The sequence below is a fragment of the Paramormyrops kingsleyae genome, chromosome 19 (assembly GCF_048594095.1).
Source record: "Paramormyrops kingsleyae isolate MSU_618 chromosome 19, PKINGS_0.4, whole genome shotgun sequence".
Classification (NCBI taxonomy): domain Eukaryota; kingdom Metazoa; phylum Chordata; class Actinopteri; order Osteoglossiformes; family Mormyridae; genus Paramormyrops; species Paramormyrops kingsleyae.
In genome coordinates, this window is record NC_132815.1 from 1,427,842 (window position 1) to 1,444,822 (window position 16,981).

The window sequence follows — 16,981 nt, forward strand, 5'->3', positions numbered from 1 at the left end:
AGGGAGCCCAGGATGGGAGCGGAACCCCCCCAAGCCTGGAGGTGAGAGACCAAAGTGACACCACTGAGCCACACAGGTTTATGTTTATGATGTAGAGGTACTTCCTGCCCCTGCTGTCACATGGGGACGCTGCAGTTTCACCGTCCCAACTTACAGGAGGTCATGCCAGGAATAAACGCTCCCCTCAAGCAAAACTCCAGAAGAATCCGGCGGGGAGCAAAGTCAGAGGAAAACACAAAAATTTTATAAGAGACCCTGAGCACCACAGCCCTGTTGTTGCTAACGGGCATTTAACAAAATGAACAATGTCACAGAATCCATCTGCATCGTGTGGCAGTCATTAAAGCAGTCATCATAATGCATTATAGGTACCTTCATAATGCATTATAATACATTCGTAAAGTATTATAAACACTGCTATAACTATTTATAAAGACAACACATTATGGTCATGATTATTATTCATTATGAATCCTATATGAAACTCCCATCTATAATGCACTATAGATACATTCATAATGCATTATATGGGTCAGTATAAGTTGATATTTGTGTTCATTATCATGAACTTCAACCGCTGCCCCATTCCTAGAGGTGAGTAGCAAGGACATGAAGGAAGACAGGCTATTAAAAATCTAGGCTTTCATATCAGACGTTACTTTATTGAGGTGATACTCAAGTATTGCATCATTGCAAAAACAATACAACTCTTAGAGTGTCAAAGGTACTTGAAAATGTATAAAACAGCAACATTCCAGTAAAAAACCAAGCAAGGGTCACAAAGACTTATAGGCTACAGGCTGAGGCAAAGTCCCTTTTGCTGACATCAGGAGAATGGATTGCCAACCTCTAGTGAAGCATCAACATTCGCCACAGGAGAGACACATGTAGGCTGTACATCTGCATGCTGAGCATAATCAAAGACACATCTGGTCTTCAGACAGTGCTGAGTTGGGGAGTAACCCTTGAGGGGAGTAGGATGTGCAGACAGCTGAACTCCACACTGAATGTCCCTTGAAATATTAGGCCAGGTGAGGTTTTATCCCAATGAATACCTAGATGATCTAATTAGGAGCTCGAACAGCAAAGCAGCACACCCTGAAGGCCTTGCACTGGAGTTCCCCACAAGTGACACAGGAACTAATTGGCCCATATTCTGGAAGAGAGCGTACATTCAAACGACTGGGGCCAGTTCAGGATGCTGAAACTACTGGAAGTGCAGCCCTGAGACGGAAGGTTCTGGGTGGTCACCTCAAGGGAGTCCCCTGTACCTGCCCCCCTCCAGTCGGGAGGTAGAGAGGGCCTGCTTGTGTTAGCCTGGGGATGGATCTCTCTCCCCCATTGGTTGAAAAGAACCAAACCAGTCAGTCAAGGAAGGAGTACAGAACTTACTTTTAAACTTGATAAGTCCATGTTCTGTCCAGTTATCATGTAAAAGTTCAGGCAGGTGTATGGTATTTAAATCTCTAAGCCATTCTATGTACAAGGTATATTATGTTTTCATTGGAACCTTTGTTAACACATTTTGGCATGCAAAAACATGCACTAATCTCTCATGGGCCTGGGAAGGTGACCATACCCCCTCCACAATGGGGGAGCCCCCCCCTCAGGCTGCATAGTGTGTGACATTACAAAAGAGAACATGATCCAGAGAATGAAGTCTGCAGCCAGTGGTGTCAGCCATTGGTCTGCTTCCCTCACCACTGCAGTCCAAACTAACTGCAGCACCAGTCAAAAGTCTGGACACACCTACTTATAAATAGTTGTTTGTCAACAAAACAATGACCCTAAGCACACCTGACCAAGGAGAAAGATGGAGTACTGTGACAGATAACCTGGCCCCCACAATCTCCCCACCTAAACTCTACAGAGCTGGTTTGGGATGAATTGGATTGAAGAGTAAGAATAAGACTGTGCCCAGATCTTCTTCAAGACTGTTGGAGGAGCATTCCATGTGGCTACATCTGGAAGCTGGATGAAAGAATGCCAAGAGTCTGCAACGCTGCTATAGAAAAAAGGGGATTATTTTGAAGAGTCTAATATTTGAGAAAATTTTGAGACCCATTGCCTCGAAGCCTTTTACTAAAAAGAGAGTAACATAGCTAAAATAGAGACAAATGCATTCATCTAAAAGCAGGTGTGTCCAGACTTTTGCCTGGTGCTGTACGTACAGTATTCTTCAAGGCTTGAACCGAAATATCTCCCATTAAGACCAAAGAGCCTGCCAAGTTTATAAACTCAGGACAGAGGCAGTCCTGCTGGTGTGGGGCTGCACCACTGGTCTGCAGGGACTGGAGAGAAGCAGACTAACCAAAACATTTATGGAAAACAATATGAACATAAAATTTGCTTCTTTACTTATGTGCTTTTAAAAATGAAAGTTTTGTGTGTATTAATTATAATCCCTACTTCCCTCCAGTAAAAAGATGACCAGATTATCTAAGTGTATTAATTGGGTGTTTGTCATCAACTCATACCTAAGTGAAAACCAGCATCAAGGTAAATGCTGTGCTTTGGCGACTGGGAACTCTGGCCCATGGTTACAGAGAGAATCTCCCTGGCTGCTGCACCTCTTCACACGCATGTGTCCAGAGCTGAGATCTGCAAGTCATCGGTCTCCAATCTGCCTCCTTCTCCAAAATCAAAAGCTAATTTGCTTTGGTGGCCTCCAGCGTCCGACCTTGTGCAGAGACTCGAGGGGGAGCTTTGGCTCCTGATCCGACATAAAGTCTCTGTTACACCCCACCTCTTGTCTTCTGGTGCTGGTCTGTGATAGAGGTGCTGCTTCCATCTATGACATGAATGACCGTAAGGACTATCAGAGTTCTGAAAGTGCAGGCATTACATGGTTTAGACATCAATTTTGATTTGAAGAATAGTACCTGAGAGTCTTCAAGAAGTATCTGCATACTCAATCCACATCCTTCTGTACAAAGACATGCAGCTTTGCTTGGATATTAATAGTTATGATAAGACTACCCCCCCCCCCCCTTCCCTATGTGCAAATTCCTTGCCTGTGTGAACAGGATCGAAGCAAGACGAGAGATTACTTCACTGACACACAGCTATTTTCAGGGATCTCATTCATAAAATAAACATAGATGTAGCTTCCAATTAGACTAAAAACTGCACTTTTTCTGTCGACTGAAATTTTACTGCAGTCCTTCTTGACCAAATTCTTTTACCGTAAACCACCTAAGTCTGCAGGTATATATTAAATACACTGATCAAAATACATAAAAATGCAATAAAGTGTACGGTTCATACTGGAAAAGATGCCGACATTTTGGTCAGTTTCACCACTTTCCTCAGTTCAACGACCTTTTAGACAATGGAGCACCTCCACATTGTCTAGTGTAGCAAAGCCTGCTCATTTTATCTTCAGACGAGCTTCACCAGAAATTCAATAGAGCAATGCCTCTAGGTTAATTCATTCTGACTGAAAACCGCTACATGGAAGCGTCTGGCTGTCGGCCACAATACTCCTGCACACACGGGAGTATTGTACATAAATGACGTCTCTCCCACCATCGTGCCCATGCTACAATAACGATTCCAGAATGTTCATTGAAGTCTTCAGAAGCAGTTTTGTTGGGATTCCCTTCTGTTTGATGTGTGTATCTGAACACCTTCCTCCTGTGATGTGACTGGGCCAAGCAGGTGGTTAGAGATGAAACAAACAAACAAACAAAAAAAAACTAGTGTGACTTTTACCCTGAATTGATTCATGAATATCGGCATCAGTGAAACAGCTTTAAGTCCCTGGATGTGTCAGTAAAAGTATTCATTTGTAAATCAGTTTCGCATGCAGTGAACTGCATATATGACCAGGCAAACACTACCATCTGTGGGCTTCTTTGGCGAACCAGAATCCGTCTGGACATGCAGGTAGATATTTACAAGAGAAAAAGTCGGGCCATTGCAAATCTTTTTTTTTTCTTGCACTCCGTCTATGGGAGAAGAATTGTTTTTAAATATAAACCAATAAATAACTAAACAAACCAACAAATAGAGTTTTCTTGAATTCAGAATAGTCCGTCGTCCTTCTCCGAGTCGGGAGTGACGGGCCGGGAGACGGTGAAAATGTCCTGCTGTTTGCTTTTGGTTCTGGGGGGGGTGACCCGCGCAGGCTGCTTCTTCTCAGAGAGCAGCCTCAGGATCTCGGCCACCTGGGCCTCCATCGCGGCCATGCGGCCGCCCAGCATCTTGATGTCCCCCCGGAGCTCCAGCTTGGCCTCCTGCAGGAGGGCGTGCAGGGTCTGCTCCGGAAGCGGCTGCAGCCGCTCCTCCTTCGGCACGGGGCTGGGTGCCGGCAGGCCGGGTTCCAGGGGACTGCGGGCCTCGCCGACCTTGTCCAGCCGCAGGTCGCTCTTGGTGATGCCGCTGTCGCAAGAGTCCGTCTTGTGCAGCAGGGTCTTGGGGTCGGCTTCGGCTTCAGCCCCGCCCTCAGTAGCCTCCCCGCCCTCAGTTGTCTCCCCGCCCTCCGTTTCCTGGCCCTTGCCGTCTTCGGAGAGCAGCTCCTCAGATTCCGCTTGGAATATCGTGCCCCACTCCTCCTTCTTCTCCTCTGCGGGAGCCATGGTACTGCGGAAGCGCATCCAGCCGCGGCTGCTCGGCGCCTTGAGCCGCACGGGGCTCCCGGCCCAGGCCCCCCCCTGGCAGGCTGACCGGCTGCCCACTCCGGGCTTCAGCTCCATCACGTCGCAACCTCTGCCCTCGCTGGGAACGTCCGTCTGCTCGACAAAGGCCAGAGAGTTGTGTATGGGCGTGATCTGCGAGACAGTGACCACCGCGGTGCTGGAGGGAGCACCGTTCTGTATGGGTGGGTGTGCTGCTTGCAGGGGGTGGTGCTGGTGTGTGTGCAGGTGGTGCTCCACCTGCAGCTGGTTCTTTTCCACATCTGGCTGCGCAGAGGCCTGCGTGCGCATCTCCTTCTGCTGCTTGAACCTCTGGAAGAGCTTCCTGACTGGGTGGTCCACCGGGATGGTCAGCGTCACCTCGTTCTTCTGCCTCCGACGCTCTTCCTCCTCCTTCTTCACGTCAGCGATCTTCCGGAAGACGATCTGCAGGGAATGAGGAGAAGCAGCATTCAGGCGTGTCCTCATGAAACGCTGAGAACATGAATAACTGTTAACAGTGATGCTGTGACACGCCTCAGCAAACACAAGTGCCGTGTTAAACCCCACAAATCCCAGTGGGAAATCTAGTCCAGAAACACCCTAAACACAGTCACATGCAGTACAGTTGTTCACACTGATTACAGAGAAGTGCATTCCTGAGTAAGACGCCCAGACTGTACCGAACTGCAGTCAGCAGCTGATACGAAGGGCAGCTGTTCACTGAAAAGATCCACATGTAAAAGTGAAGATATGAGGCTAAGATTAGACTATTAGATTAAGTACCTGAAAGTTAGGGGGGGCACCCGCCCCTGTCAAACAGAGATGGACAGTGTCTTGACTGGGGAGTGGCACCTGTGGCACCTCTGTAAAGGAGCCTGACTGAGGGGGAGACCCTGTGCTGAAGGCTCTGCTCAGAGGAGGCTACTTCAGGTACAGAGAGTAAAAATAAGGAGTCACAGTCACCACTGCTCCTGGCCCAACCAGCTGAGTATAAGGAGTCACAGTCACCGCTGCTCCTGGCCCAACCAGCTGAGTATAAGGAGTCACAGTCACCGCTGCTCCTGGCCCAACCAGCTGAGTATAAGGAGTCACAGTCACCGCTGCTCCTGGCCCAACCAGCTGAGTATAAGGAGTCACAGTCACCGCTGCTCCTGGCCCAACCAGCAGGCCGTTGTCAGTTTACCATGCCTCCTTCGCTGGGGGGGGGGGGTCTCCAAATCACGCCCTTTGGCGTGGGAGAACAGCAGGATCGTCATTGCCGGTTGCTGCCACCAGAAGGCTGCCTCTTCCCCGGAGTCACAGCCATGTGCCCCCCTAAAATATTTTGTGAATTTGCTTACATCTTCAAGATGCCGTCCAGACCTTTTACTGACCTTTTAATTTACTGACAGAAAACCCGAGACGACAGCAAGCGGTACTTTAAATAGAAAGCCTGCTCACGTCTCCTCAGCGGGTGTCATGCAAGCAGCCTCACTGCACCCAGTGGCCTCAGAGGCACCTCGCTCCACCAGAGGCTGACGGGGGCAGTGACCCAGCTGCAGTGAGCTCCCCCCAGCAGTGGGAGGTAACTCTCCGTCACACATGCAGGACCTGGGTCTCGGGCTCAGTAAGTCTGCAGTGTTACCTTCTGTTCAGCAGCTGCTTAGCTTCAGAATCTATGGCCATTTCCAGCTCGGGTTTGACCACAAGGTAAATGCCCACTTCCATTACCTAGAGTCAGGCAAACAGTTACACCAAAGAGTTCTGGCTGAAAGGCTTGGATGGAGATGTTCTGCACAGATGTTTTATGGTCTTTCTTGTTCCAAGTCTATAGGTAGGGTGGTCCACCTAATCCACGTCAGGGGGACACTATAAGCTACTTCAGGTCCTACAAACTACTTTAAAAGTTTTAATTTAAACTGAAAGAAAGTCAATGTTAGTCTTTAAAACTGAAGCTTTACTTTAAAACTGTGTGTGTGTGCATATGTGTGTGTGTGTCTGTGTGTATATAATCTCTGAAAGGCTCCTGCGCTAAATAGTTGATTTCTTCTTATGCTTTGGTTTGTTTCCTTGATTGAAAGATTTAACAAGATTCCAGCTGTTTCACATTGGCATTAGTGACGTGCATGATTATAGGAGGCTGACCAATCAGCACACAGCAAGAACTCAATGTGTCAGTGAAATCTAGTGAAATGTTAGTTTATAAATCCTGCACTACCTCAGAGTGTCCTCCCTGACAGGGATTATCTGGTCACCCTACTATAGGGCATAGAACCACTGTCAGACAGGATTTAGCCACCATGATGTGTGAACTTTTGAAACCCTGGCAAAATGCATGAGGTACAGGCTATATGAGCACATCAAATGCCACAATCACCAGACGAGGCTGGTGCATATACAAGTGTCTGTCTGCCTAGAAGGGATGCTGATCTCCAGCTGATCATGCTAGGCTGATCCCGCTAGGCTGATCCCATGAGACTCTCAGCCACACAGGATTGCCTGGGTTATGGATTACAGATACCAACTCAGTGGCTTGATGGAATAGGATCAAACAAAGAATGTTCTGTAGCAAAGTAAAGTGTCAACTGTTTGCACACTGGTAGATCAGAGAGGACCTAATTACACAAGACTGATTGGATAATAAAAGACTTACATTGACTTAATTATCCACATGGAACTTGAGCAGTGATTAATCCTTCCTTTTTTCCCCAAAAGCCCCTGCTGTCACTCTTAATTTTATATTGAGTCAATGACACTAATGTTTTATGTTTAATTCTAAATAATGAAACAGCACCCAGGAATATGCAGATAAAAATACTCTGGTGCCCGTAATTTTAGTTATGAATGCTAGAAAAAAACAGGATTCCTGGTTTCACACGCTCCCGGTATAGAGAGTCAGCTATGGAAGGAAACAGAAAACTCAGTTCCATTTTGCATGATACCAAAAATCACCATGTGTCACCAGTGTCAGTGCGATTACAAGCCGGCTGCGTGTGAACCCTGGCTGCGTGTGAAGCCGGCTGCGTGCGTGTGAGGCCGGCTGCGTGTGAACCCTGGCTGCGTGTGAAGCCGGCTGCGTATGAACCCTGGCTGCATGTGAAGCCGGCTGCGTGCGTGTGAAGCCGGCTGCGTGCGTGTGAAGCCGGCTGCGTGCGTGTGAAGCCGGCTGTGTGCGTGTGAACCCTGGCTGCGTGTGAACCCTGGCTGCGTGTGAACCCTGGCTGCGTGTGAGGCCGGCTGCGTGTGAACCCTGGCTGCGTGTGAACCCTGGCTGCGTGTGAACCCTGGCTGCGTGTGAACCCTGGCTGCTCTGTACTAATTTCCGCAAACGCTGACGCATTAGGGGCTTTACGCTCTGCCTGATGATAAGTGCCCCCGTTTGTGTTCACATTGATTCCTTTGATACTCAAACCGGACCGCAGTCCATGCAGAGGCTCCGGTCCGGGTCTGATCCAGCGGGACCCAAACCCTCCTGTGAATGGGCTTCCCAGGTACATTTATTCTTTCAGCTCCTCTCTGTTTCACACTGAATGAGAGGCTGCGTATTATTTGGGCCAAACCTCTGCTAGATGTGAAGCCTGCACCGGCATTTGTTTAATCAAGGGCATGTGATCAGTTATATGTACATTTTAAGGATATATTTGCCAAACTTTCACTAACTAAACATGTTTGCCCACCAACAGGTAAATCACATTCAGAGTGTTTCTGTGCAGGACGTGCAGGATGAGGCTCCCAACTTTGCGTTACCGCTGTCGTTTGGCTGATAGACTTAATCCCCCCCCCCCCCCCCCAGTAACTAAGAGTAGCTCCTCCTTCTTTCCTGGTGCCCCCATAAAGGGCCATGAAAATAAATGAGTATCTGCTTTCAAAGAAAGAGGTGAAGGGAATGGAAGCAAGCAGCCCCCCCCCCCTCCAATAATATGTTGGAGGTCTGTTGTCTGGAGCTCAGACCCAGAAAACGAGGGAAATACCAAAGGCTCTTGCAGCGAAGGGAGAAAAAGACAGCATCCAGTGTAATCAGCGTCCAATCATAATCGCTCAAAGCTGGATGGCCAATGGGCATGCAGAAGACGGCCCACTGGGCTCCAGTCATCGCTCCTGAATTCTGATCATTACACTGTTGGTGTGTTTTACATAAATCCATGGAGGTCACATGTATTCTCTCTACACCGGTCGAGATCGTCAGTGCAGTAGTGATAAATTACCTTATTATGAAGCACAATGGCATTGTTTCACATGGGACCTGTACTCTATTGTTCCTGAATTTTACACGCCCCCCCCCAAAGAACAGATTAGATGCTCCGGTATCAGAACAAACTCCAGTCAACCTCAGCATGTTTTTGGACTGCGGGGGAAAACCGGAGTACCTGAAGGAAACCCCACGACAACACATGGAGAACCTGCAAACTCCACACACCTGGAACCCTGCTGGAGACTCGAACCCTGGACCCAGAGGCATGAGGCAGCACTGCTAACCACTGCAGCACCGCACCACACCATCCTTATTCTGCCCTGTGTAACCCAAGCTGAGAGAGCTGCAGAAAAACGAGGAGAAGCTGCAGACCATCACCAGATGGTCAGAACGAGTCTGGCAGCCATGGGAGGCAGAAACTGCAGGTTCTGTTTCATAACTATTCACAAGCGAATTAAATGACCACCCTATTAATGCGGCAGTTTCAGGTTTCACAGGGGAAGGCGGAGCCCTTTTGCCGGTGCTCTAGAACTTAACATGCATGCAGTCTCTATACGATGGTGCCTGTTACAACAACTCATGGCTGATAGTCATGGAGCAGACTAATGAAGGACCATCTGGGAAAGAAAGGAAACTAAATTAAAGGTGAAATTAATACAAAAAAATCCCCACTGCAGTTTTCCTGAAGCGAAGGATGCTGCTGCTTCCCGCCTCAGGAAAATTTTCGCTGTTCTTCCAGGAGCCAAAAACAGATACTGTACAAAAAATGACACTGGAAAAAAAATCGATTTCAATTCTAATGTTTACAGCCATAAAATTACAATAGTAATTCAACACAAATGTGTCATAACAGCAGAGCAAGCAATACAAATATTAGCTCAAATGTATTTTAAAAAACTGTCACAGGCTACACTACAGCTCAGTGTCCAACAGATCACACATGACAAGAGATATATAAAATTAAATGCCAAAAAGAACACTAATAATTCAGAATGAGTTAAAAATGTATGCAGAACTCAATATAGCTGCACTAATTCAAGGTTATGGAGAGCTGTATCTCGGGAGGAACTTAATGCATTTTTTCATTACTGTCCAGATTAAAATGAAACCTGTGAGAGCAGCAGCAGCAGCCATGACGGAGGCAGTGGGGGTGACAATGGTGGCCATGACAGAGGCAGTGCGGGTGACAGTGGTGGCCATGACGGAGGCAGTGGGGGTAACGGCGGTGTCCATGACGGAGGCGGTGTGGGTGACAGCGGTGGCCATGACGGAGGCAGTGCGGGTGACAGTGGTGGCCATGACGGAGGCAGTGCGGGTAACGGCGGTGTCCATGACGGAGGCAGTGCGGGTGACAGTGGTGGCCATGACGGAGGCAGTGCAGGTGAAAGTGATGACCAAGACAGAGGCAGTGCAGATGACAATGGTGGCCATGACGGAGGCAGTGCGGGTGACAGTGGTGGCCATGACGGAGGCAGTGCAGGTGAAAGTGATGACCAAGACAGAGGCAGTGCAGATGACAATGGTGGCCATGACGGAGGCAGTGTGGGTGACAGTGGTGGCCATGACGGAGGCAGTGTGGGTGACAGTGGTGGCCATGACGGAGGCAGTGTGGGTGACAGTGGTGGCCATGACGGAGGCAGTGCGGGTAACGGCGGTGTCCATGACGGAGGCAGTGCGGGTGACAGTGGTGGCCATGACGGAGGCAGTGTGAGTGAAGGTGGCAGCCATGACGGAGGCAGTGGGGGTGACAATGGTGGCCATGATGGAGGCAGTGCGGGTAACAGTAGTGGCCATGACGGAGGCAGTGCAGGTGAAAGTGATGACCAAGACAGAGGCAGTGCAGATGACAATGGTGGCCATGACGGAGGCAGTGTGGGTGACAGTGGTGGCCATGACGGAGGCAGTGTGGGTGACAGTGGTGGCCATGACGGAGGCAGTGTGGGTGACAGTGGTGGCCATGACGGAGGCAGTGTGGGTGACAGTGGTGGCCATGACGGAGGCAGTGTGGGTGACAGTGGTGGCCATGACGGAGGCAGTGTGGGTGACAGTGGTGGCCATGACGGAGGCAGTGTGGGTGACAGTGGTGGCCATGACGGAGGCAGTGTGGGTGACAGTGGTGGCCATGACGGAGGCAGTGTGGGTGACAGTGGTGGCCATGACGGAGGCAGTGTGGGTGACAGTGGTGGCCATGACGGAGGCAGTGGGGGTGACAGTGGTGGCCATGACGGAGGCAGTGTGGGTGAAGGCGGCAGCAGCCATGACGGAGGCAGTGCAGGTGAAAGTGATGACCAAGACAGAGGCAGTGCAGATGACAGTGGTGCCTATGATGGAGGCAGTGCAGATGACAGTGGAGGGCAGAGCAGACACAAGTGTATATAAACACCATTACATAGTCAAATTTTGATGATGCAAAGTAGTTGGGAGTGAGTGAGCTGTGTTGCTTGGCAACAGTCAATATGGTGGGAAATATTTTTTTGTGGATGCCCATAAATGTTTCAATAAAAACTCAAGCAAAGTATTATCTGTTGTATCTTATTACTATTAACTTATAAATGCTACTCGATGAACTGTTTTAAAGCAATAACATACTCGCAGTTGTGTGGTTGTACTCCAATATATCATGTCTGTGATGATCTGGAACCTCGTGCCATGATCAAACCACAGCCATGATATATTGGCAGTAGAACTGCACGACTGTGAGTATGTTAAAGATGGCTGACACAAAGCCACTGCCAGTACAGTGTGCCTGAAATTCTCGGTAAGGGGCTACTCCTCGCTTATCAGCCAATTCGCTTAACGACCTAGCCGCAGGAGCGGAACTCGGCGTTAAATGAGGAGCGTCTGTACCTACATCCTACTTACTTGACTCCATGCTATTGAATGTTGACGCACTTGGTAATGCATTGATTGTGAACAAGGACATTTGCTGGTAAAATCAAAAACATATTTATAAAGACGCCATAAATAGGAATGGAGATAGTACTGCAGTGAGAATGTAAGCCAGCATGTTTTTATTGTTTTTATTAGCACGAGTCATCGTTATGACCAAGCGGGGGCTGCTAAAATTAGTTGGCATGACATTAGAATTCTGAAGCACTTTTAAAATGACTTGCATGAAGCTGAACTCTGTGCCATTTCATTCCTTTATTAACCACTGGCTTCACTGCATAGGACATACTCAGCGAGTGACATAGACCTTCCATCAATATACATGAAGGCCGCTGGCTTCACTGCATAGGACATACTCAGCGAGTGACATAGACCTTCCATCAATATACATGAAGGCCGCTGGGGTCACCGTCACAGGCTGCGTCGAGTGTTATGGGATGGCGGGGGGGGGGGGGGGGTGTGCCCAAGGACAAAAATGGCTCGGGGGGCGGGGGAGGGAATCGCATGGTCTGGATTAAAGTGTGTTTCTGTCTGGAGTCCGCCAAGTGAGTTCCTTTGCTTGGTACCAGGATGTACCTTTGTGTGAGTGATAATCGCACGGGACAATTTAGGGGTGTGGTGAGGTGGCATCTATGAATGTCCCATGACACCTCAGGCCCTGATAGGGTCACAGTGGTACCAGCTGAGTCACACCACTGCGTGCAGCATAACATCCATCCATCCATGACTTATCCTGTGTGTAGCTGGGAGTCTCTCCAGCCAGCAGAGGACACATTCTGGGATAAAGCTGGGAATGGAGGGCAGGGCCTCATGGGACACACACACACTGCCGGCAGTTTAGAGATGCCAGTTAGACGAACTGCAAGTATTGGACTGCGGGAGGAATCAGCAGCATCCAGCATCAGCATCCATGTGAAGGGGGGGGGGGGGGCTGAACACTCAAACCATCCCAATGTGGTGACAATCAATGGGGTTATTAATAAACACTGTGATAGTGGTGGCTCAGGAGAAGGTAGATTAGGAGATGCTGGATCAGGTGATGACAGCTCTGGAGATGGTGGATCAGGAGGAGGTGGCTGTGGGGATGGTGGATCAGGAGATGGTGGCTGTGGAGATGCAGGATCAGGAGATGGTGGCTGTAGAGATGCAGGATCAGGAGAAGGTGGCTGTGGAGATGGTGGATCAGGAGAAGGTGGCTGTGGAGATGCAGGATCAGGAGAAGGTGGCTATGGAGATGGTGGATCAGGAGAAGGTGGCTGTGGAGATGGTGGATCAGGAGAAGGTGACTGTGGAGATGCAGGATCAGGAGAAGGTGACTGTGGAGATGCAGGATCAGGAGAAGGTGGCTGTGGAGATGGTGGATCAGGAGAAGGTGGCTGTGGAGATGCAGGATCAGGAGATGGTGGATCAGGAGAAGGTGGCTATGGAGATGGTGGATCAGGAGAAGGTGGCTGTGGAGATGGTGGATCAGGAGAAGGTGGCTATGGAGATGGTGGATCAGGAGAAGGTGGCTGTGGAGATGGTGGATCAGGAGAAGGTGGCTATGGAGATGGTGGATCAGGAGAAGGTGGCTGTGGAGATGGTGGCTCCCTGGTCACAGGTCCCCCCTGTGTGTGTCTCAATGTTCCCCTCGGGCTCATGTGGATTTTCTCAGGTTTCCCTCCACAGTCCAAAGACATGCAGTTTAGGTAAACTGTCCCCTGTAAACAGCCCTCGGACCGCGGCTGTGTGTGTGAGGGCCTGGACTGAGGCCTGGACTGAGGCCTGGACGGACTGTCAACCTGCCCAAGGTTTCCTGGTATGGCCTCCAGCCTCACTGCCACCCCAGACCAAACATGGAAAATGGATAAACTGATGCACAGCAAGCAGCTCTATTCAGTATTTAGTATCTGTCCAAACACACATTTGATTTATTTGCAGGCACATTTGATCCTTTACATGAAGTTTAATGGCCTTTACAATCTACCGTGTATAAAACTAAACACTGGGACACAGATGGGGGCCAGGACGGGCCCCTGGGGGCCAGCCGAAAGCAGCCCTTAGCGCACATCTGCTCCAGTGCCCAAGGTGACGCCGCATTGAGAGCTTCGGGTTCCGCGTCATTCCCATTGAATGTGTTTGTGAAGCACAAGTATAATCCTGAACGGAGGAACAATGACATTATTGGATTCATACATATGTGGATGGTAACAGGGAGGTGCCTGAGGGAACGTGAGCGAATGAAACGTGACATTATCACAGCCATCGGTGGCAGCTAACAATCGAACGCGATGACATGGTAACAGCAACATGCCTTTCATGTGCTGATTGGCACTGAATCTGAAATCCGGTTTTTCTGCCCTACATGCACACAGACTCTGTTTTAATGCCAGGCTGCTGTCATTTGTAGTTACTGCACTTTGTGTTAATGACCTTGTAAGTGAGTTGAGATAAGATTGTCAACCAAAAGTATAAATGTCTGTGAAGGAAAAGTGAGGACGAAATGACAAAAAAAGCAGGAGGATGGGAATGTCGGGATGCTTCTTCTGCACGTACTGGAGCGAGTGAAGTTTGGGGTCTGAGGGCAGGGTTAGGCCATTTCCCAGCTACCCCTGGGGCAATTTGTGGTGGGCTGAGGGCCTTGCTGAAGGGCCCAAGGGAGATGTGATCATTCTGGTGAGGATGGGATTTAAACCGATCATCTGATCAGAAGCACAAAGGGCAAAGCTGCTGAGTCTCACAGCAGCCCCCCCCCCAGCCCCCCGATAAGGCTGCATGTCGGTGATCCTGCTTTTCCATGTGATTTTGACAGCCAGCTACCTTCACTGCTCCTCACTGAGCGGACAGGTGAGTCTTCTCTACAGCATGTTGCAGTGGAGCCCCCTGCAGGCCCAGCGATCAGAGGAGATCCTTTGGCTCGCAGTCGTTCCTGCGTGTGGGTAGCAGGCATCCAGCTCCTCGAGATGCCATTTGCTCACCCACAAGCCTTTCAGATGTGTTGCTCATTCCAAACACCTCTCATTAAAACAGAGTTAATGCTGAGTCCAGTCATACATCAACATCAACAGGAGGGACGCAAACCCTGAGTAACGGGAAGCCTTACGTGTGTCTGTGTGTGTGTGTGTGTGTCTGTGTGTGTGCAGACCAGCAGGCAAAATTAACATTTCTAAAACTTGGAACAAAACTTTGAAACTTTTAGAATTTTAGCCCCAGAGGTATGCTTTAGTTACACTGAAACAGATTTATGTCTCTTCCATCCAGACTCAAACACTTCTTCATGATATTTAGATTGTGTTTGCATGCTGTTCCTTGCTGAAATGTTTGCATGAATTAGCCTCCTTTGACAAATCCTTTGTTATGAAGTAAGGTGTCGATTACAGTATAGGATGCTACATACGTCAACGTCAAAGCCTGGTGCCCATAGCTCTGTATTAAGTGACCAGTGCTGTATATACTAGTGAATCTTTGAAAAAAACCCACATGTTGCATTTCTGATCTGGAACGTATCATAAACAAATAAACAAACAAACATGAACACGAACAAGCATGAACATTTCACATTCATTCATACGCAGAATTTGCTTGGGATTTCTCCACTTATTTTCTGACATAGACAGATATGCACTAGTAATTTTAGCACAATAGCGCACCCTTGAAGTCAGTGGGGATTTTAAATGACGGCATGAAAACCAGGAGGGCTGAAAGACCCTGACAAAGGCTTCGGCAAGCTGCGGGTGTCACGTCCAGGTGGGGGCCCCCTTTTCTCAGCATTATCTGATAAATGAGTTACGAAGCTGCCAGGATTCCTTCTGCCAAAGCAGGTGGGAGATTAATTTAATTATGGATATTACAGGCACACAGCATTTACAGTAGCTCTCCCAGACTGTCAAATCTGCAGCAACGGAAGCTCTGTGTGGAGAATTATATTGGCCATATTGTCTGGAATAAGATGGCAAAACATTTTTTTATTATTTTTAAGTTTTGAATTATTTCACTTAACACTGTGGAATGCCAGCACTGTTCACGAATGCAAAATGAGATCTGGACACTCTCGGTAATTTGAAGTAGACACCCCCAACTAGCAGGTAGCACGGCTTCATGACTGTTTCATACCTAAAGGGATTCAGTTCACATCCCAAGGGGGGTTTGCTCTGACACCCTTGAGAATGTTCCCTACATTTTCTAGCTGCTTGTCCTGGACAGTGACACTGGAGTCTGTCCCAGGCAGGACAGGGGATGAGGAGCAACACCACACACACACACACACACACACACACACACACACACACACACACACACGCAGACACACACACAGACTGTTGACCTGATGGCAAGTCTGTGAATCGTGGGAGGCAGTATTCACACCACGACCCAGAAAGTGTGAGGTGGGAAGCCCCGCCCACGGACCTCCCCCATTCAGCAAGTCACTATAAATAAATTATTCCAACACACAGACAGGTTATAGAGGTGGGCAAAAATTGAAGCTGAATGGATGAACTGACAAAGCAGTAAAGATGGTAAAGTGAGCATTTTGTCCCACAAAACAGAAGCAGATTTAAACAAAGAGATAATTTGTCTTCCTTTTCTAGGCATAAACCTCACCTGGACATTTACATACATGGTGCATATAATTTGCTCAATTTTTTACCACTTCTTCCTCTCAGGCTTCACGTAATAACTTTGAATTAAGCAAGTAAACCTAAAATAAGAGTATATATCAACTTTTTCTCTCTATAATATTGCCTCCTTGTTCCTAGGATGCAACGCAGTTTACGTTTTCATTTTGTCGTTCATGGATAAATGTGCAAATGCAGATCTACAAAAACATGGCCGCTCTGCAGCCACATGCGCGCTCTCTCTCGTGCCGCTGACAGGCTTTGGGGGCCTGTGATTGCTGCTGGGGGGGGTTGCTGTTTTCAGCCTACCATCTGACTGGGTTAAATTTACTCACTATAGCCTAGTCTGTGTATATTCACAGAGGAAATGGGAAGGAAGGAAGACCTGCTGAGGTCCATCTCAAAGGCTCCCTGCGGGCAGCGAGCAACCAGAAGATGTGACCAGGATGGTCAATAAGCTCTACAGCAACACAGTGCTACAGCAACACAACGCAGCGCAGCAGATAAGCCGTGATTATGAGAGAACTCGGCTCTGCTTTGAGATCCCAACAATCCACCGCGGCTGTATTACTCAGTAGCATAATTTCATTCATTCAGTTCCAGAAGAACTACTACGGAAAGTAAAGCACCGAGACAAGGTTACAACTGTAAAGCTGACGGGTCCAGGAAATTCACACATTTTTCTGTAAACGAATTCCAGCATTTTA

The 16,981-nt window shown here is 48.5% G+C and overlaps 1 protein-coding gene across 1 annotated transcript in view; it reads right to left on the minus strand.

The window, feature by feature from the left end:
* Positions 1-641: 641 nt before the first annotated feature.
* Positions 642-16,981, minus strand: part of kcnh5a (potassium voltage-gated channel, subfamily H (eag-related), member 5a) — an 85,494-nt gene continuing 69,154 nt past the window's right edge. Inside the window, exon 12 of the mRNA XM_023812946.2 lies at positions 642-5,063. Coding sequence (XP_023668714.1) covers positions 4,026-5,063 — 1,038 coding nt within the window. The 3' untranslated portion in view covers positions 642-4,025. The remainder of the gene's footprint in view (positions 5,064-16,981) is intronic.